The sequence below is a fragment of the Aulostomus chinensis genome, chromosome 11, assembly GCF_037954235.1.
Source record: "Aulostomus chinensis isolate RoL2024-O1b breed Wild chromosome 11, RoL_Achi_v1.0, whole genome shotgun sequence".
Taxonomy (NCBI): domain Eukaryota; kingdom Metazoa; phylum Chordata; class Actinopteri; order Syngnathiformes; family Aulostomidae; genus Aulostomus; species Aulostomus chinensis.
In genome coordinates this window covers 25751325-25772716 of record NC_141330.1, presented here as the reverse complement: position 1 = coordinate 25772716, position 21392 = coordinate 25751325, and the positions used below count along the sequence as shown (strand labels likewise).

Below are 21392 nucleotides of genomic sequence, written 5' to 3'. Positions count from 1 at the left end.
CAGTGTCTTTGGTGTTAAATCCACAATCGGCAGTATTTCTTGATCGTCAGCACACTAAAAAAACTAGAAATGGCTGAACTCGCCGCAGTACAGACTGCTTCCAGGCCTGGAGATGATTTTGAAAAATAAAGACAGCAGATTTTTTTGTGTGGCCATGAATTGCTCCTCTCAAAGGCTACATTAGAGTGCACCGTATGTGCCATAAAATTAAGGTAAATGTTTTTTAATGAACCATGGAGTTTGTCATCAACTTGGGTGAAATGCATGGAAAAGAGATTCTCAAGTGCAGGCAAAGAATGTCCAGTCAGGAGAATTGTCACGAGTCGTAAGTAACCCATGTTAGTACAGGACTGCCAACTGCACTGCCAGATGTATGTATGTGTATGTGGGGGGGATTTTTCTTTACCATATAAATGTCTATCAAAATCCTAACATTGAAAACTGTGAGTAGGTTTGTGTATTATTTCGCCACATAAATCGTTCCTCAGTTTATTAGTAGTCGTAGGTTGTAGTTGTTTCCCTCTGGTACCGGAGCGGAACGCAAGTGCGCCTTGTTCCCGACCGAGCAGATAAGACGTGAGCACTGTGGCTCACTGCTTGTCGCAGGTGCTGTCAGTGCACCTACAACATAAACATGTACCTCAGTAAGCTCGGCCGAGTCATGGTGGAGCTCCGCAGCAGTAGGATGGCCGCCGTGTGTGGGGTGATCCAGAGTCCCGCGGCGAGGAGCACATTTAGCTGGAGCGAGGTGTGCAAACAGCGGGCACTATGGCGGCAGAGGAGCGCTGCTGCCGGGACGACCGCGGCGCGACGTCAAGTCAGGTACGAGAAGGTTTAGTATGCGAGAGTACCACAGTACCTGGATACGAGGGCTCGCCTTTGTCACAGGCAGCTGTGATATTTGAGGATACTTAGCGTTCGTGCTAGCTCTGATGCTAATGTTAGCTACACTTGAGTTAGCAAGCCGAACATAATTAAACCTCCGGCAGCACAAACTTAACTTAGTCAGTCAGTGTGAAAGCAGCTGGCTCGGCTTGAGTCGTTTAGGGTAAAACTAATGATGAAAGGTACATACGGGCATGGAAAACCTGGGAAATTTGAAAAAGCAACTCCAGAATTTTCTAGGCTTTGGAAAGTTTTTTTTTTATTATTTTAAGAATAAATCAAATCAACAGCAGAGAAAAATCTAAATTTGTTTGGCAAATCCCTGCATATTCAGGGCTCATGTAGATCTGGGAAAATCTGTCCTGGTTGATATTTATCTCCCATATTATATTTTAATTCATAAGTATCTAAAACACCGAACTGGCCACAAACAGTAGTTAAATTACAATAAAACCCACACAAAAAAAAAAATCATGGCAACAAAATCCCATGAGAGTCATAGCCTGCTTACATTACATTTTAGTAACTCATGAAATAACCTGTAAATGACCGCTATGATGAATGGTTGGGACAACTAACTCGTTAGTTAATATATTGGGTTAATTCATTTGTTATCCTGCTAACCAGTGTGCTTTTATAATGACAGAATGAATTAACTGCAGTAAATCCCTCTCTGCTTCCACACCCCCCCCCCCCACTGATATTACAGAATAGAGCACTCGTCCACATTCATGTTCATTTCTCATGAAACATTTCATGAACCACGATGATAAAGTTTTGCGTGTGTGCACACAACAGAATATTGACCTTTAAGTGTAAAATATGAAACTGAGGAAAAGGGCATGTTGTTGTTTTGATGCCTTACCAACAGTCAATTCATTATCCAGTTATTGATCAGGTTTCCCCAATCAGCTGATTAGCTCAGACCTGATCTCTGTTAGAGAGAGGTCTGAAACCTTGACGTGACATTTGACTCTACCTTAATGCAGGAGTGAACGCCACCATTTTCCAGCTTTACTGCCAAACCCAGGAAAACGGCAAAAATGAATGAGATTGGCCCCCGGCACCCTCAGTCCCTCTCAGTCCCTCTCGGCTGCAGCACGTTCAAATCATTTGTCGTTGTAAACCTGCTGCCTGCTGTACTTTTCGTGGGGAGTTCTGATGAACTCCATCATCATGGAGGCAGATTCCTGATGTGAAGACAAACATGCTGAAGAGTCCTGTACTACACAGACCCACGATTACTAGGGACACTCCGCCTGTACATATCATAAAAGGAAAACGGAAAAATCGGGACGAATATTAGAAATAAAACCTGGGCTGATAGTTAGCCGGCGCTGCTACTCATCGAAATGAAGGCGATCATCAAATGGTTCATGTTGTCAGAATGCAAGAGTCTGTCGCTGTCACTGTGGTGTGTAGAGCCCAGAGCTCTGGCTGGACTCAGCCAATGAAATATGGCTTCATCTTTGTCATCCGCTGTGTTGGTGCTGATGGAGTCCATGTGCTCTGTCCATTATCTGTTGTGCAGTCGCCGGCCAGCCTCTCAGACCACAGTGGACCCCGACGAGGTGAAGAGGTTCCAGTCACTGGCCACCAAGTGGTGGGATGAAAAAGGAGAGTTTGCAGCGCTTCATGCCATGAATGACCTGAGAGTGCCTTTCATACGGTGTGTGTGTGTGTGTGTCCGTGTGTGTGTATGCGTATTAGTGATGCCTGGATAGTGATTGATTGGCAGAGGCGTTGAGCAGCCGTGTCCAAATACGACCTGGGGGCCGTCTCTCCTTGTGCTAACGCGTTAGCAACAGAATCAGACATCAGAGGTGACAGGATTCCTCCACACATCAGCACGTTTCCAGCCAATAGCGCTGGAGTTAGCCCAGTGCTACGTATGCACATGCTTTGATTGATAAGATCTGCTGCAGGGGGGCTGCACGCTGATCATTACATCCGGCTGAGAGCCCGCTGTTGCCGCCCTCCCCCTGCCCCTCTGTGCTCTTGGTGGTGCTGCTGCTGATGTGTGTTTATGGTGACAGGATGACAGATCTTGTCTCCAGTGTGTGTCTTCAGTGTGGCTGATTCGCCGTGCGTGCGGGCGTGTGTGTGTGCCCTCAGGGCGTGTCTAAATGAGGCGCAGCATCACTGCTACTGTTGCTACTGGATCTTTAGACTCTGACATTCTTACTGCTGCTGCTGTGCCACTTGGCGTCCTTTTTGTTTCAGTAATCCTCAACTTGAGCTCCAGATTTCATCTTTTACGCATTTAGGTTAGTGCCATGCATGTAATGACCAGTGGGGGTCAAGTGTTGTCGTCCTGACAGTCGCGCTACGGCAACCATTTGAAATCAATAACTTAAAAACATTCTTAACCAATCAGCTGTTTATGCTGCAAACTTTACTTCCAATAAAACTTCCACATTCTTTAAACTGGCAGCAATTTGAAATCCGCCGCTTTGTTTTTCCTGTAGAAACTCGAACAGTGATTGATTGTCCTCTCCAGCCGCTGGCCTGTCCTCCTCCGATGGATCCAGTCGAGCCACTCACATGTATTACAACTTGAGCCCGCAATGTCTTAGATTACACAGCTACTGCAGATTCTTACCAAATAAATCTCTAAATTTTACAATAGAAGGACACAATTTTCCTGTCATGGTAAATTTTATATCAAGAAATTAAATTCTGATGTAATCTTAGCAGTCACATAAGCAAAATGAATCATCAGCTCGTCACTTCTAAAACCAGCAATCATGGCGATGTACATTACAGGCGTTTCTCTGTTGTCTGGATGAAGTACACACATTCTCAGAATTCCTCAAAGGGCACACTTGAGGTCGCAGTACTTCTACCTTCAGCATCGTGGCTCTGACGTGGATGTTACTTCATCACGTGCAGTTGTGTGTTGTGGTGGGCCAGGAGATAGCGAGGTGCCTGTCTGTCAACACCTCATCGTCTTCCCCTCTGTGTTTGCGCGCACGCTCTGGTGCCCCAGCGGAGCTCTAACGATGACCACACACGCCTGAGGTGGCGAGTAGTCAGATGTGTGTGAGGAAAGGTAGGGAGGGAGGGAGGAGCTTGGGTGGAGGGTGAGGGCCTCTGTGGCTGTAGGCAGAAGATGACTTGTGATTATTGGCTGGCCAGTTCTGTAGCTCCGTGTGTGTGTGTGTTGGGAGAAATGTCACCTCTTGCTTCCTGTCCAGGGACAGCCTGCTGAACGTGCACAGAGCCCGTCATCAAGGGAAACCACTCGCAGGACTCTCAGTACTGGATGTTGGCTGCGGCGGCGGCCTGCTCACTGAGGTAAACAGGCGGGTGACAGAAGGATGCTCCCACCTCTACAATGTCTTCCTCCACAGTTGCTTCAGTTGCTACCTCTGCTGTCAGATTGTCTTTTCCTTCCCAACAATGGCCTGTTACAGTGTGAGAATCTGCTTTTGGCGCGTTCCGGCCCGGTCTTCACACCCTCGCGTCAGTCCGATCGGCGCTCTCCGCTGATCTGACTGGTCTCAGCTTGGTGGAGCAGACAGTCGGTCGTTTACAGTTGTTTATGTGTTTGTTAGCGTTGATGGCTGCTATGCGAGGATGCAGCTCCTGTCTCGGCCTTCATTTATGCTGAGGACGCACCAGCTGTGATTGGGGAAGACAAAATCAGGTCCTGCATTTATGCGTCCCTCTGTCACACAGGCTGTCACACTCAGCTGCAGACAGCCGAGAAAACCAAGACTGTCTGTTCAGACTGAAACTGTGATCATGTCTGCGGACGTCTCGTCACTGCAGCTCCTCCCATCAGAAGGGATCAGCTGTGAGGAGGAGACGTTCGCCCGCGGGCCAGCAAGTGCAGCTCTGCCCTGGCATGTGTGCTGCGTCTTTAGCCACAAGAGGGCACCAGACTTCGCCTCTAACCAGAGATCAGCTGTGAGATGAAGAGCGGCACACGAGACTGTGACACACAGTGAGGACGTGAATATGAACTATGATGTTGAGTGTTACGTAACAGTGGCAGGTGTAACACCAGCACATCTTCGTCTGAGACAGGAGGGATGTGTCGTCTGACGGTAACAGACGAGAGTGAAGCAGAGCAACTGATCAGTTGGAGGACACATGACTGCGAATCCTCACAAATACACTAAATATCACAGGAATGCAGTTGAATTCACACGATTTAAACTGGACAAAGTAGATGGGTGTAATCATATTTTATAAGTTATTAAGTCTGCAAATTATACTGTAATCTTCTATTAATTGCTCGATTTTCTATTCATTGATTTATGTATTTGCATGGCTCTCAGGATTCCATGCTGTATTTTTCATTTGTGTCATTACAGCAAAAAAAAAGTACCATGAAATACTGTGGTATTTTAACATGTACTTTATGTCAATGGGTTTTTAATTTGCTGTTTGTTTCCTGTTAATGTTTGATCATCGTCGTGAATTTTACAGATTTCCTGGAAAAATGATTGAATTGAATCCCCAAAGGGCCTGAGTCAGCTCCTGCTCGTTGCTAGGACCAACAGCTGGAAGCGTTGCCTCTTCTTGTGTACTGTGGAGGTGCTTTAAGCTCTGATGAGAACCGGCAGTGATAGAGAAGTATTCCGTTCAACTACTGAAGTAAAAGTAGAAATACCAGATAAAAAGGTCCAAAGTTCTACTACAAAGAAAATAGAGAAGTATTTGAAATTGCGTTTATTAATACGTCGTCGTCCACGTTCTGCATGACGTTTGTTCTCAAAACGTTGACCTCTAAAGGCCCTGTTGCAGAGCTGTGAGGTTTTCAGGCTTCATCAGGTTCTCTCTGCAAAAGATTTCTCCTTTAAGTCCTTAAAAATCTGGGTGTTTACTCATTAAAATAATAAATGATTTGACAAGTCATGCACCACACATGTAAGTCATGCACCACACCGAGCTTCCCAGACTCGCTCTGAGCATGGCTTTATACTGATACACTGATGTTATGAAAACGTGTACTTGTGTTTGTCAGTGTGTGTATTTGATGCTTGCTGCCCTCATAAGACCTCATCTAAAGGTTTGCCCCCCCCCCCCCCCCCCAGCCTCTGGGTCGCCTGGGAGCTGATGTTTTGGGTATAGACCCGGTCCGGGACAGCATCGGCACAGCCCAGCTGCATTTGTCCTCTGACCCTGATCTTCATGAGCGTGTCTGCTACCGGGCCTGCACCCTGGAGGAGCTCTCAGCAGATGGGGAGGGAGGAGAGGAGGGGGAGGAGGGGAACAGAGGCCCCTTCGACGCCGTTGTAGCGTCCGAGGTGGTGGAACATCTGGCCGACCTGGAAACGTTCGCCTTCTGCTGCAGCCGTGTGCTGAAGGTGCGTCCCATGACAGTGTGTGTTTTCTTCCAGCTGCTCTCTCTCATGGCAGATACATTTCTGCATCAGCACTGTGTGTGAGTGTGTGTGTTCATCTGAGCGTGAGTTAAGGTGCATATGGTGATAGGGTTGTGTGTGTGTGTTTGCGTCAGCTGTGTGTCAGCAGTAACACGCCAGCACGTGTTGTTTTGTGAGTAGTTGGCATGGAAGCGGCGCCGAGCTTCAGTGAAAGCTGTACATCAATACTGAGGCCAGATGATGGTAATCTCCTCGGTCACTGGGACGCAGGAGTTGAGGGGACACGCTGCTGGACTAATCTTCACTAATGCTTCCTCCTGCTCTCTCATTCTCTCTCGCTCGCTCGCCCTCTGGCCCAAATCTCTCTCACTTCTGCTCTTTTCTTAAAACCTTTTCAAACTCCTCCCACCCCAGGCGGTGTTGATGGGATTCTTTTGTATGAGGCCCTGCATGTGTTCAGCAGATTCAACAGAAACTGCTGTCTCACTCTTTGCCCGTCTGCTCGTCTCCTGCTCAGTCGTCCATCCTGACCCAGGTTGAACCCGGAGCCTGGGCCCCGTCTCTCTCCCTTCATGCCCACTGAAGGCTCTCTGAGCCCTCGCACCTTGAATAGCAGGGAGCTGCACTTAAATACCTGCAGGGACGTTTCAGCAAAAATGAGTCCTTGAGCACCTCAGCCCTGAAACAAATCCCTCTGACTGATTACCATTTTGTGTGTGTGTGTGTGTGTTTGTGTGTGTGTGTCTGTGTCTGTGTGCGCGAGTAGCCGGGCGGCTCACTCTTCATCACCACCATTAATAAAACCAACCTGTCGTACGCGCTGGGCATCGTCGTGGCGGAGCAGGTGCTGCGCATCGTTCCCAGCGGGACGCACGACTGGGAGAAGTTCATCAGCCCCGTGGAGCTGGAGCGCCTCCTGGAGTCCAGTAAGCTCTGCTCAGGTCACCTGGTTGCACTTGCAAATAAAATAGCGACCACTTGCAGCAGTTAAAGTTGCCATTGCCACATGATCAATTACACAGCCACATTTTCAGGTGTGAGTTTGAGCTTTTATCTGCCTTTGTATTGCACGATATCATGTGATGATTAATTCAATAACTGTTGATGCGCTGCTGGTGAACTCCAGGTATGAGTGTTCATGCTCATTAAGACACAAACAGCCTTCAGTGTTAATAATGGCCACAAACAGTCTGAGTCTTGTTTCTTTTTTTTTCCCCACAAAAACGGATAAACACTCAACAATAGAAACAATTTCATCTTTCAGGAATTCTTTACTTAGTTGCCAGAACCCTAAAATTTCCTAACACAACCCCAAAACTTTTTGGATAGAAGCAATAAAATCGTTTTCACCACCATGAAACACTTGGTCGGGTAATTCTTTATGAAATAATAATAATTGCTCAAGGAAAGTTGGCACTACTGAGTACAGCAGACTCATCATGCCAGAGTTTGGCTGGCTGACCAAACGTAGCCCTCTGATCTAACCGGAATGTTACTGCTGATCAGGGTTTGGAGCGCGTTTCTCATTTGTATGATTTCACTTTCTGAACTGAAAGTCAAAGGTAGCACAGGTTTAACAGCCTCAGATATCAGCTCCCGTCTTTCAGCTCGTCCTTCTCGCCTGTTGTTCATTTTGAAGTCACTGAAAGGTAAAAAAAAAAAAAAAGTTGTCCGTCCTCCCCAGAGCCAGACGGGACGATGGAGACGCTTCTCTCCTCTGTGCTGCGTTAGAGAGCTGAGACCAGCTGACCGCTAGTTAGCTTAGCACAATGAATGGTAGTGGATGGACAGGTTAGCATACCACGGTCAAATGCACTTTAATCTGTATTAATAAAATTAGGGTTGCGCCTAACATCCGTTTTGAAGATGCAGTCATTTGGATCTTGGGCTCTTGGATTCTGGGCTCCCTCATGCAGCACAGTGGACGGAGGGACGGCCATCTTCTCGTCTTGCTCTGGTGTGTTTCTTTATTAGTGTTGTTATAATGTCATGATGTGGTGATTTGTGTCTTGCTCATCCTGTTGCTGTCCTGTCCTCTCTGCCCCCCCCCCCACCCCCACTCCCTTCATCCTTCATCAGACGGTTTCTCAACACAGTGTGTCCGAGGAATGCTGTATAACCCCGTGTCTGGAGCCTGGAGCTGGACCAACAGCACAGCCATTAACTACGCCCTCCACGCTGTCAAACTGGCTGAGGATCCCCAGCCAGACGAGCCCACTCCCACAGCAGCCACGCACAGCTGAGACACCAGACAGTTCTCACTCTCAGAAACAATCCCACGTGGAGACCCCTCTGTGCTGCCGCCTGACACGAAGACTCCGAAAAGACACAAACAGCCCCAGTCATACGGCGGCAGTCGCGCAGTGCATCAGTTAGAACAACCCTTTCCTCAGAAACGGGATTTTGTTTGGCGTGAATGTCGACAATAAGTAGGATTTCATGCGGTTTGGCAGCATGCAGGTTAGTATTTTTAGCTTAAGCCTCTGGAAGTTTGTGTCCACGCACAAGAAGGAACAGTCAGATCCTGCGGGATTAAAATGGTCTCGTGTGTAAGTATTATATAATCTGAATAAAGCCAGTGGTGGAGAACAAGTCAAGCTTGTCTGATGTTGTTAAAGAGACACTAATTTCACTTTAAGAGCCGTGAAAAATCTGTTGTCCTGGTGGTGCAGCAGTTTGTTAAATTGATTGCGGGGATTACAGGACACCCTGAAGGCATCACAGCAAATGGATACTCTCCATGTTGCGTATGAAAGTAACTGAATAAAACTCCTCTCATAATTAGTACGTCTAGTTCCGTTAATGCCGCATTGGTGCCACTGCTTTCCTGCTTGAACCCTAATCGCATTCCCTCCTGTTGGATGGCGCGCGCTCTAAATCCGCGGGGGCGCGCCTGTACCTCGCAGTAGCCATGGCTGCAGCAGAGAGGACTGATGCATTCAGGTTCATCCCGTTCTGCTCTAGTCCACCTGATCCTGTTGATCTGGACAGATCGCCACCTTTGATTGGCATCAGGACGAGGTGATGACGGCCACGCGGGACGGATCCTGACCCACGCGCTGTGCTCCAGGCATGCCCGGCAGACGGGTTCCTGACGCCCTCACCGCCTCCAGCAGACGACATGCGTTTGTTCTTGCACTTCCGAAGTTGCTGCCGAGTGAGTAGACGGACACCTGTCTGTGCCGCGTTCACGGTCATCAGGTAGAGAAGGGTCAGACTGTAGCTCAGGTGACCCGCGGCTCGCGCCTCCTAACTCCCAGTGATAGGAATATTTATTATTATTATTATTATTATTTACCGTGTTGTGTTCTCAGGTAACCGAACTGCGCACTGCAAGTTAATACTCGTGAGCTCCGTCTTTGATGACATCACAACCATGTCGTCATCCACGTTGTTGCCTAATAGGCTCCATGTTGACTGCGGTGGGCCACTGGTTAGACTGGGATGCAGGGGCCCGTCAGGGCGGGGTGGCTTCTCCGCTGGAGCAGACAATAGGCCAGTGGCGACAAGCTGACGGATTTTCACGCATCAACACCGGATGTTTCACCAAATCCGCCTTGAAAATAAAAGCCGGGGACCTGTTGGCGCCGAGTGACGTTAACCTTAAACCTCGATCACTGAGGTGCGACATGCGTGGAGCTACCGACATTCAACACGGTTTGACAAGCAGGGTTACGTTAATATTACAACGTTTTTATCCAAAGCTGATTTTCCTCCTATGGGTAGAAAACCAGTGTAAAAGGGTTTACCAGTCACAGTGGAATCAGGCATGGCTGAGGGAAGCCCGTTGAAGTGAGGAGGATGAGCAGGTTTGCAGGAATGACAAAAACCAAACAGAAGGGATATTCAAAATATTAAAGTCACACAAGTTGGGCTCGGTTATTAAAAAATGTTCATCGTCACTTTGATGCTAGTTCCTCTCAGATAATTGAAAAACTGCCGGTCCATTTTAATGACGTGAAAATGGTTTTGCATTTCTGAAGAAACCGGCTGGTTGCTGCTGGCTCCTTCCTCTCTGAGGTGTTGAGTTGCAGCAGCTTTTCAACGTGGGGTCAGGTTCGTTCTCCTGGTGTTGACTTTTGGATGATCGGAATGATAAAAATGATCTTTGAGCACTCGATTGTATTGAAGCAGTTAAAGTATCAGTTTGACATCAAGCCACTCAGGAGAACATTTAGATGTGGGAATAAAATGTTAAGGAACAAATATCAGATCGGTCCCATGCATCGAGACCAGGTAGCACCTTCCTTTATAAATGCTTTACTGTGCTAAAATAGTATAAATTTACACACCAGACCTTCATCAAATGAACAGTGTGGTGTTTGTAGGCCAGTTGAAGTCGGCAGATGATTGCAGCCATTTTAAAGCAGAATTTATTTTGGAGAAATGTAACCGGAAGTTGGGGTGTCGTATCTCTCGGAAGTTTAACAATGATTTGTAAAACCCGCAAAGGAAAGTGGAGTGGGTGCTGAGCATCGTCCTGGGGAGGGGGAGGCGAGATGTTTACTCCTTCCTGTTGTCTGGAGACATACGAGCCGTCATGCCGTAGCGGACGTTTGGATGAAGCCTAGCGGGGACTGCAGCGGGGAGGACGCGGGCCGGCTCTAACCGAGGGAGGGAGGATGTACTGGGCTGCTGGCTTCGCCTCTTCCCGGCCGTGTGTGGTTGATCTCGGGCGGAATCACAGCCTGCCCCTCGGGCTGTGCGCCTCCGAGCAGCAGCAGTCTTTGTATGGCTACATCATCGCCTTCCCTTTACAGGACTACGGGGGCATCATGACGGCTCTGGGCTCGGACTCTTGGTGGAAGAAGACCCTCTATATCACCGGGGGGGCCCTGCTGGCTGCTGCAGCCTACCTACTGCATGAGCTGCTCGCCATCAGGTAGGGTCACACACCGAGCCCGGTCTGTTTATCATCACCTCCTCTTTCATTTACCCTCCAAGGCTTCGCACTGGCACGGACCCGCCTTGCTGGCCCCGGGGGCGGTTTTTGGGGATGGGCCGTGACGATACAGGAGCCGGGCGTTGATGTCCCTGCAGATCTCGCGGTTGCTGGCGAGCTTTCACTCCATGTTTTCCTCCTTCCAAGGACATGACACTACATGGAAGAAAAAAATAAATAATAAACTAGTCACGTGTGCGCTCGTGTGCCAGCTCCCGTGCCAGCTCCGGCGGCACCTGAGCGTGTCTATAAGAAGCGCTCCTCGGGCGCTGCGGAGGCGCGGGGACCTTTAATGAACTGAGAGAGACAGCTGCTGTGTATATATGTATATATATATATATATTAGTATAATTGTGTTTATATATACTGCATATCTGCCAGCAGCGCCCGTGTTTGCAGTCCTGCCCTCCCACGATGGCGGATGAGTGAGACGTGATCAGTTGATGAAGAGATTAGGACTATTGTTAGCGTGCTGAGTTCATCATTGGCGGGATTATTTTGGACCGGGCGGTACTGGGTAGTAGCAACATCCTGTCACAGTGGCCTGGTAGCACCCCCCCCCCCCCCTCCCCCGTGCTAATCTGTGTAACCTTGCATTTCGTGCAGAAATGCTGCTGCAGAATCACGTGCAGACGACTGAGGCTGCTGGACCCGCAGCCTGCCGGCATCATCTGTGCGGGCCATGTGATGCCATGTTGGCACAGGCAGCGCAGTCTCACTCCTGTCGCTCTCGACCCTCTGTGTCCTTCTGTGTGAGGTCTTTGGTTTGGACCAGTGAGCAGACACGTCTAGGAACGTTAGGACGCGTAACACAGGCCGGACAACGAGGCACTCGTGCTGGTTTCAGTGTGGAGAGCGACAGGAAGGACGCGGGAACGTTTCAGCACCGCGTGGTCGTGGACAGAGACACACCACGAGGCTCCGCAGAGCTCAGGCGCAGGCCACGGTCTGGTCTCCGTGTGTCTCGTCTTGAGATAAACAAGCAGCCCTGTACAACATAAGCGGCCAGTAAAACAGACATTCCTACTGTGTTTGATGGATTTACTGTGGCATCCATCTGCTTTTTCTCTGGAGAATGTATTTACTGACGTTAAAATGTAGTCGCCATGATCGTATAGGTTTCTTCTTTCAGTGCGCTGACCTCATTTGTGGACATGATCCTGCTTCCATTACATCTCCCTCTTACATGTTGTAGGTACACTGCTAAAAGAATTGTGCCCGTTGTACCGATTTGGTTCTCACAACATGTAAAGTGGCACTACTCAGCGCGCTTATCTGCATCATTCTGGATGATCAAGGCTGTTCGTCAACCAGATGAGCCTTCGTTACATGTCTTTGTCACAGGTGTTTGATAAACAAATTCGAAGGATCATGTGCGTGTCATGTATGATCAGTGTATCAGCAAAGGTCCTGCGTCGGTCAGCCCTGGCGTTTCTAACGTTTTGCTGTTCATCTTTCACCATCACAACGCTGCTCACGGTCAGAGTTGCTGCGAACGCCGTGAGCTTCTAACCAGCATGGGCTTTTGCTGATATCTGATATGTTACAGCTTGTTTGTTGGATAAGCGGTGCTGCTGCATCCTCTCTGTCCCTGCACGGCGGAGCAGGGATCATCAAGACTCTCCTGTCGTAGCCTTCACATTATTATGCTTCGACTCTAATGGTGATGGCCCGCCAGCTGATGGACTTCCTCGAACAAAATTATTAAGATAGTTGGATGTTGGTCACGACAGTGGCATCCCGCTGTGATTCAGGACTGCTTGACAGCAGATGCACCAACCAGAGCGGTGAGGGTACCTGCTCGGACCATGTGGTCTTCTTTTGTCCTGGATGGATGAGATGAGCAGGGCTTCAGAGGTTTTACAGTGCAGACCCAGACTCAGTTCTCTCCAGGCAGCCTAGTTTGAACCAGCACTCCACAACCAGGGACATTCAGGATGAATTATGGCTTGGTTTTATTCCACGTCAAAGGTGAGTTTTAGCATGAGTTTACATGTCTGGCCTGGTGACAGCAGAACACACGAGTCCACAGGGACACGAGGACAACGCCAGCATGACTCGACTGTCTTCACCTGCACTAATATAACTAGAGTTATGCATAACATTTGTGATGAAGTTAAATATGAATCAGTCAGAGCCGACTAGAAGTGTGACTGATGCGGAGGGTAACTTTGGGACAAATGTCTACTTGTTGACTTTCGAGGGAGGCATGCTAACCTGCCATCCACCGCCCGTCACTATGCTAAGCTAACGACCAGTCAGTGTGGGTCCCAGCGCACCAATGAGAGGATGCTTGTCTGGCTCTGGGGACGGTGACCACAAGGGTATTTTTATCCAGACCTGGTGTTTGCCTTTAAAATGGTCATTCATTTTTATTTTTATATATAAATATTCATACTTATTTGTTCATGAATTTGATAGAATTCAGTATATCAAGAATTCTCATTCCAAATCTGTGAGGTGCCCTCGTTGTCTGTCATTCATTTTTGACGACCTCAAGTATAAAACTGTAATTATCTCAACTGTTTTTTTTTTTTTTACCCAGCATGCACCTCTTTGTGATGATGGGGCTGTACTGCCCTTCACTGAAGTGTTGCTGTCCTCTGTCTTTGTGTAGGAAGGAGCAGGAGCTGGACTCGAAAGACGCCATCATCCTCCATCAGTTTTCCAGGCCAAAGAACGGCGTGCCCAGCCTCTCACCCTTCTGCCTCAAAATAGAGACGTATTTACGCATGGTGGACCTGCCCTACCAGGTGAGGCGGCGCCGGGACTCCTCCCATCAGATGTCTGTCATTGAAGCTCCAGTTTCTGCGGGCGGTAGTAAATGTGCTTGAGCTGTCGTACCAAAGTGCATTTTTCCCGAGCAGGATTCTCTTCAACTCCTCCGTCATGAGAACCCACAGCCGGTTCGTGTTTCCAGGAGTTTAAGGGGTTAAATGGAAGAGTGATTTTTAAAAAAAATTAGAGGCTTTTAAGGAGCCAGAAAGATTATATTCGTTGAAACGATGGGGTTTTCACACAATTAATTGTCCAGCACAAAAACAAATCATTTTATTGATTTGAAAGTGTGTTGTTTCCAGTGTGTTGTTTTCTCTGTTGAGAATTAGACTTCATCTCTCTGTGAGATTTCCTGTGTAAGTAGAGGTCACATGTCATTGAAACTGTAACAGAAACGACCCACGTTTCCTTAGAAAAAGGTAACAAAAACCCATCATTTTGTGTGGCTGAGTTGTGTCTCCGTCTTCATTTGTATCTCCTCTCCTCGGATGGTACAGCTTCAGAACAGCTTATGGACTACCAATGACATCTTTTCAAAAAGATGGACTTTTCTTTCGAATCTTGTCAGAATTAGTGATTATAAATGCCTGAGCCACATTTTTGACAGACATTTTGTCTGATGTTGATTATGTTTTTATTGGTTTTTGTTTGGATTGAAAGGTATATCGAGATTAGGACCCTGGAAAAGTCGGTTTCGTGCTTCCGTGCCAGTGTCCGGGGGAATTCTGCGATGTATTTGCACACTGAAAGAAAAACACTGGGGACATTTGAGACTGCGACAGAGTTGTTAAGTCAGCACAACAACAATTTATTCAGAAGCTCCAAAACTTTATTGACCCATGCAGAGAAATGATGTTGTTGGAGAGTATCAGGTCTCACATGGTGGTAAATATGTAACCCATGAAGACTTCTCATCCCTCTGACTGGAGAACAGCAGAGGAGCGGGGCTTGGTACCTGTGATGCAGTAAACTACATCATGACACTCACTTCTATTTAGTGTAATTCTCTGTTGTGTAGTATAATGTTTAGGATGCTTGAGACGGAGAGAACTTCAGGTGTTTCTTTCCTGACTGGACTCTGGTTCAGGGATACAGTTCTCTACCCGTCTCTGTGCTCATCATCCTGTCCTTTTCTCTCATCCCTTTGTTTCTCACTTGCATATCCTCATAAGAGGGTGTGGCTTAGATAGGCTAAGCTATCCAGGCTAGCCAGTTATGAGACTGTGAGTACAAACGTGTATTACAAAGAAAAGCACAAACAGAGACACACAGTCACTCTTAGTTTCAGGTGATTGTACAAGAATGAAAACATTTTTTATGATCCCTCAAAATCCTACAAACTGCTCCTTTAAATGTGGCGTCTGTTTCCAAAACAGACCCCTGGTGTCCAGGAAGTGCACGTAGACCTGCACCTGTTCTCACATGACGCCGTGTCCTTCCGCAGAACTATTTTGATGGGAAGCTGTCGCCGCAGGGTAAGATGCCCTGGCTCGAGTACAACCATGAGCAGGCTTCCGGCTCTGAGTTCATCGTGGACTTCCTGGAGGAGAAGCTGGGCGTCAACCTCAACAACAACCTGACCCCCCAGGAGAGAGCTGTGTCCCGTGCTGTCACCAAGATGGTTGAGGAACACCTGTACTGGTATGTTCAGCTGGTGGAGTCACGACATACTGCTGCAACAACCAGAAACTTGAATGTACTCTTTTTTTTTTTAAGCTATAGTGCATCCTGTTCACTGATAAATGAATGTCCGATGAGCTCGCAGGATGCTGATTAAGCTCTTTGTGGCCAGTTAAATCACGAGATGGTGTTTGGGAACACGGGGACAGTCCCTCTCTGTCAGGACGAGGCACACTGAGCATGCTCTGTTGGCTGAGCTGGCTACTAGCTTGGCTCTCCTACCTTTCCAGATGTTATCATACCAAACGGATCAAATTAATTATACAAATGCTAAATCAAATCCAAATCACTTGCACTTCTTTATAAAGCAAAAGATCCTGTAAGTTTCACTGTTTATCTTATTTATCATGTTCATTCTCCCGGTTATTACCTCCAAACACAGATCCAGTAGTCATCTTCCAATAAAGAGACGCAAGAATCGTAAATGTACGAAAACGTAAAAACCGAGTTACCCTCCAAACAGCACAACTCGTGTTCTGAGAAAGAAGCGACCCAAACGCTTAACAGTTTCCAAGAGTTTATCAGTTGAGAGGAAGGAGGCAGGACAGGAAGAGAGACACTTGTGTTTGAAGAGCTGCAGAATGTCCCTGGAACCACGGACGCTGCAGTGATGAAACCACGTGGAAGAAAAAACGCACTTAAACGACTCTGACAATAAAATAGGGTACGGGGTGGATGTGGGTGTTTGCTTCCTGCCAACCTGACTGATGTGCTCTTGGGTTCTGTCAGTGATTGGTTTGGTTTTACTCACTCAGTTTGTTTTTGCATGGTTGGAGTATTTGAAGGAGAGCAAGTAGCTGAGCTGCCATTTTCTAGTCTATCAGTAAAGTAGTAAAGTATGGGGGGGGGGCTAGAAATGTTTCCAACTCCTCTTTAGAACATAAAAATACCTTATTTGATTTATCCCCTGTAAGTTTGGAAGTTTTGACATGGGAAATGTTCAGAATGAAGAACTCAGCTGAAGTTGTGACAGTGAAGCAGGCGATGCTCAACGTAGTTCATCCATTTCTTTGAGCCGAAAGAAAGAACGACGACTTAGCCCAGGACCTCAGGCTACAGTTTGAAGGCAGAATGCAGTACTTTGTCATTTTTCAAAAGTATTCTGCTTTTTTACATTAAATATGTACAAGTTCACATTTACATGATCCCATTTGAATAGATTTTTAAGCATCAAAGCATCCTGAATATAAGGACACATCAGGAACCACCCACGTAGTTCTCATATTCCATTTATTTCAGCAGTTGAGAAGGATCTTTATTTAAATCCAAGTCTTATTCATGCAGCTACTCGTTCTTCCAGTAGTCTGTCATCAGCTGGCCAGAACACTGGTGAGTCACTCCAGTACAGCCGGGCGAGAAACACGCCGCTGCTGCCGCCGCTGCTGCTGCTGCTGCCGCTGCTGCTGCCGCCGCCGCTGCTGCCGCCACTGCCGCCACTGCCGCTGCTAGGAAATCGCTCTCCATTCCTCTCATTTCCAGAGAGACGCCATGTTTTCCATTACTTAAAAGCTCTATCCATCATCCCCTGACACAAGCACGCACTGATCGAACATTGTTTCCTTAATGTGGTCTTTTCTTTTCTACCAAATAAGCTCAGGCGATATTTTGCTGAAGTATTAGATAGCAGGGCTGTCCGTAACGTTTGTAGAGAAGGTTTGAGGTCATTCACGTGCTCCCTCCCTGAGTCACCTCCTCACTCTCCTCCCTCTGCTCCTCTATCCTGGCTGGGCCGTGTTTAGACCCACATACACACCTACTGACTGAATTATTAATGTGGAGGAAGGGCGGCGTGCTGGCTTGTTGCTCAGCTGGCTGGAGCCTCAGTCTGATGCTGCTATAGAAACAGGAAAGTGAAGAGCTGGTCACTGCAGCCATGTTTTAGGCTTCATCCATAATGTCTGTCCAGGCTGATGATTGAATTATTCCATGTAAAGACCAAGATCAGCAGAGAGACTGTAGCCTTTGACGAACGATGCAGGTCTGTTCTGTCGTTTCTACGTAGCGACAACAGATCAAGATCTGATTTGATGAATCTTTTGGAAATTATCACCTGATTCAGCATCTTTTGAGCCTCTTTAGCTCCTTGTTTTTGGTTTTACAGGCTTTTAAAATGACTTTAAACCAGAAATAATGCATTAAGGTTTTATTCTTCAGTGTAGTGTGCCAGTAACCTTTGACCTCCAAAAGTATTTCTGTTCATCCTCGAGTCTCAGTGGATGTTTGTGGGAAATATGAAGACTTTTTCTAAGATGTGAAGCATGGCAGAGCATGCCAATAGAAGAACCCACTCCCTCCAACCGTATTATTTATGGGGAAATAAAAATTCCAGTCACGCAATCTTCATCAGTGATGATTTATAATTCAATACAATTCAGTAAACTCAGTTGGAGGGAGTTTTTTCATTGTGCAGACAGTTTTTCCCTGAGAAATCACATCAATGTGAGGTTGTCAGTGACCTTAACCTTTGACCTATTGAACGTTGGTGCCCGATTCGAAAAAAAAAAAACTTCCCCTCAAGGTGTTTCTGAGATATTGCAAGACTGAGATTGGGACAAATACATAAAAAAATCCAAAACCACACAGTTTAGTGATAGTTTTTATGTGGCTCTTAAAATTCAGGTCTGAGTCCATAACAACACCAAGGTTTCTAGCTTGGTCGGTGGTTTGTAGTGTCATTAAGTCAAGTTGGCTGCTGACCTCAAGCCTTGCGTTTTTGGGACCAAACACAATGACTTCTGTCTTTTCTGCATTGAGCTGGAGAAAATTCTGGCCCATCCACTGATTGACCTGTAGGATACAGTCACTCAGTGAATGCAGTGGATTGTAATCGCATGGCGACACTGTAATGTAAAGTTGTGTGTCATCAGCATATGAGTGGTAGGAGATGTTATAGTGCTCTATGACCTGGGCCAGTGGGAGCATATAGATGTTGAACAAAAGTGGCCCAAGAATAGAGCCTTGCGGGACCCCACATGTCATCTTTGTTTGCTCAGATTCACAGTTCCCAAGCGAGACAAAGAAGTCACGATCTTCTAAGTAAGACCTAAGCCAATTTAGCACCGCACCAGAAAGTCCAACCCACCTCTCCAGTCTGTCGTATGATCGACTGTGTCGAATGCGGCACTAAGGTCTAGTGGTACCAATACTGATATTTTAGATGCACCAGTATTAAGGCGCATGTCATTTAACACCTTAATAAGTGCAGTTTCAGTGCTGTGGTGTGGTCGAAAACCTGACTGGAAAGCATTGAAGAGATTGTTTTGGGTCAAGAAAGAATGAATTTGTTGATAGACAACTTTCTCAATGATCTTTGACAAGAACGCAAGGTTAGATAAGGGTCTGTAGTTACTTATTACTGAAGCATCCAGATTAGGCTTTTTTAGAGAGGTTTGATTACTGCAGTTTTCAGTGCCCTGGGAAATTAACCTGACAGAAGAGAAGCATTTACTATCCTCAATACATCTGATGAAACACAATTACAAACACTTTTCAGCAAGCTTGTAGGCATCATATCAAGGCAGCACATCGTGGAGTTTAAATTCTGAACCGTTTCTGTCAGAGTTGCATGGTCTACAGGTTGAAAGGTTTCTAGATTTCTGAGAAACTGAGGAGGAACTGGTGACATAACTAAGTTGCTTTTGGAGGAGCCACATACTGTTTGTCTTATTTTCTGAATTTTATCTGTAAAAAAGGCTGCAAAGTCATTGCATGACTTGTTGGACACCAGTTCAGCAGGAATAGATGCCGAAGGGTTTGTCAGTCTGTCGACAACAGTGAATAAGGTGCGGGCATTGTTGGTATTATTTTTGATAATCTCAGAGAAAAAAGACTGTCGAGCCTTCTTCAATTCTTGGTTATAAATGTGAAGACTCTCTTTATAAATGTCGTAGTACACCTGGAGTTTGTTTTTACGCCATCTGCGTTCAGCCTGCCTACACTTTCTTTTTTGAGCTTTCACCAGAATGGTGTTCCTCCATGGTGACTTTTTTCTGCCAGATATAACTTTGGTCTTAATTGGAGCAATGGCATCCATAACAGTCATAACACTGGAGCTAAAACTATCAACAAGGTCATTGACTGAGGCTAAGGGCAGAGTTGGTGATGATGTAAAAGCCTGAGTGAAAAATGTACCAGTGCTGTTGTTCATAAACTGCTTTCTTATCACCTCTGCTTCACTTTTGCAGAGATTAGCAGGGATAGTCATTTTAAACTGAACACAACAATGATCCGAAAGAGCAACATCACTCACCACAACATCAGAAATGTTTAGACCCTTGGAGATAATTAGATCTAATATGTGGCCCTTGTTATGTGTTGGATCTGTCACATGCTGGGAGAGTCCAAAGATATCCAGAGTATTAAAGAGTTCCTTTGCATATCCATCTTTCACGTTATCAACATGAATGTTAAAATCCCCCACTAGAATAACACATCAAGCTCAATGCAGATAATAGACAATAGTTTGGAAAACTCATCAAAAAACAGTGCATTATATTTTGGGGGCCTGTAGATGGTTCATGATATTGCACGACAGGAGGCTCTCAACTGAACTGCAACATACTCAAAGGAGGTGAAACTTCCATCTGACATCCTCCTGCATTGGAAGGTTTCATTAAACAAAACTGCAACTCCACCTCCTTTCTTATCCACTCTAGCTTCACTTATGAAGCTGAAGTTAGGGGGCGCTGATTCAGTGAGAACTACTGCACTGATATCTTGGCTTAACCACGTTTCAGTTAGGAACATGAAGTCCAGGTTGTGCTGTATAATGTTATCACTGATTAGAAATGATTTGCCTGCTAATGACCTGACATTTAATCCTGCTAGCGTTGACATGTTAGAAGCAGTATCTATGGGGCCGTGTACTGACTGTGCTTGACATGGAATGAATGTTAAATTTGACATTACCCTGTTTCTTGGCAATTAAAACATTCTTTTTCTCTTGACAGTCATAACGTGAACTGAGGAAGCTTCCAGTATGCTGGGCCCGACTTTCGCTGGTAATAGTCAGGAGTGACATCATTGGAGCCTGGACCCAGAACACATCAGCAGTCAGGGACAGAGAGATCTCAGTGTGCTGAACTCTTATCAGCTAGTGGAGGATGAGTCTGATGCTCATTTTCAGTCTGATGCCTGTATGTGGACGGTGGGGGTGGGGCACGTCTTAACTTCACAGAAGGCCGAGGGTGTTGCAGGGGAATGACAGGAGAGAAAGTTGCAGTGGGGCGGGGGGTGAGTTGTGTCCCAGCAATGACCAGCTTGTTCATGTGGTCAGTGAAATCCATGAGGGGGGATGATGAGGGTGACAACGTGCTCACAGTGGATGGTGACCTGGGTGGAGTTTGGAGGGGTGTAGAAGGTGGACCGTCACAGGCACTTTTTGGTGCTGAAGGCAGAGAATCCTCTTCCTCTTCACCCTGACACGGGGAGTCCTCCTCTCGTTCACCCTGACGTCTCTCATCACTGGATCTCATGTCAGCTTGAGGTTGTGCTCCATCCTGATGACATTCATAAGTGGTGAAACCTTAAATAGACAGGAGACATAAATCACGGCGCTCTGCCCCGCTGGCAGCCGCTCTCCTTCCCCTGGAGGTGATCCTCCCTCCTCGGCTAAATCCTATTTGATATTTTGGTCAGCTTAGTTCCACCAAAGTAGTCTCTGCAAATCTGCAAACAAAGGACAGCAGATCCTCTCGGGACAACAGATGATGTAACAGGAAGCAGTGTGTGTGCGTGTGTGCGCGCCCCCCAGGCAGTCACCAAGATGTAAT

General features: G+C 46.8%; 2 protein-coding genes across 3 annotated transcripts in view; both read left to right on the top strand.

Moving 5' to 3' along the window:
• Positions 1–531: 531 nt before the first annotated feature.
• coq3 (coenzyme Q3 methyltransferase) lies at positions 532–8964 on the top strand. Its single transcript, XM_086219201.1, has 6 exons — positions 532–822; positions 2417–2554; positions 4083–4182; positions 5931–6203; positions 6988–7147; positions 8301–8964. The coding sequence occupies exons 1-6, from the start codon at positions 635–637 to the stop codon at positions 8462–8464; spliced, it is 1023 nt and encodes a 340-aa protein (XP_086075327.1). The 5' UTR covers positions 532–634; the 3' UTR covers positions 8465–8964.
• A 157-nt stretch (positions 8965–9121) lies between these two features.
• Positions 9122–21392, top strand: part of faxcb (failed axon connections homolog, metaxin like GST domain containing b) — an 18958-nt gene continuing 6687 nt past the window's right edge. Inside the window, exons 1-4 of one of the 2 annotated variants that reach the window (XM_086219200.1) lie at positions 9122–9378; positions 10982–11103; positions 13781–13916; positions 15386–15582. In XM_086219200.1, the coding sequence (XP_086075326.1) occupies positions 9343–9378; positions 10982–11103; positions 13781–13916; positions 15386–15582 (491 nt within the window). In that variant the 5' untranslated portion in view covers positions 9122–9342. Of the gene's footprint in view, positions 9379–10645; positions 11104–13780; positions 13917–15385; positions 15583–21392 lie in introns of those variants that run through there. The other variant, XM_086219199.1, reaches the window with a different exon arrangement.

Coding starts and splice junctions, on each gene's coding strand:
- coq3 (XM_086219201.1), top strand. CDS start 635: ATGTACCTCAGTAAGCTCGGCCGAGTCATGGTGGAGCTCCGCAGCAGT. Junction 2,555..4,082: donor CTGAGAGTGCCTTTCATACG/GTGTGTGTGTGT, acceptor CTTCCTGTCCAG/GGACAGCCTGCTGAACGTGC. Junction 4,183..5,930: donor GCGGCGGCCTGCTCACTGAG/GTAAACAGGCGG, acceptor CCCCCCCCCCAG/CCTCTGGGTCGCCTGGGAGC.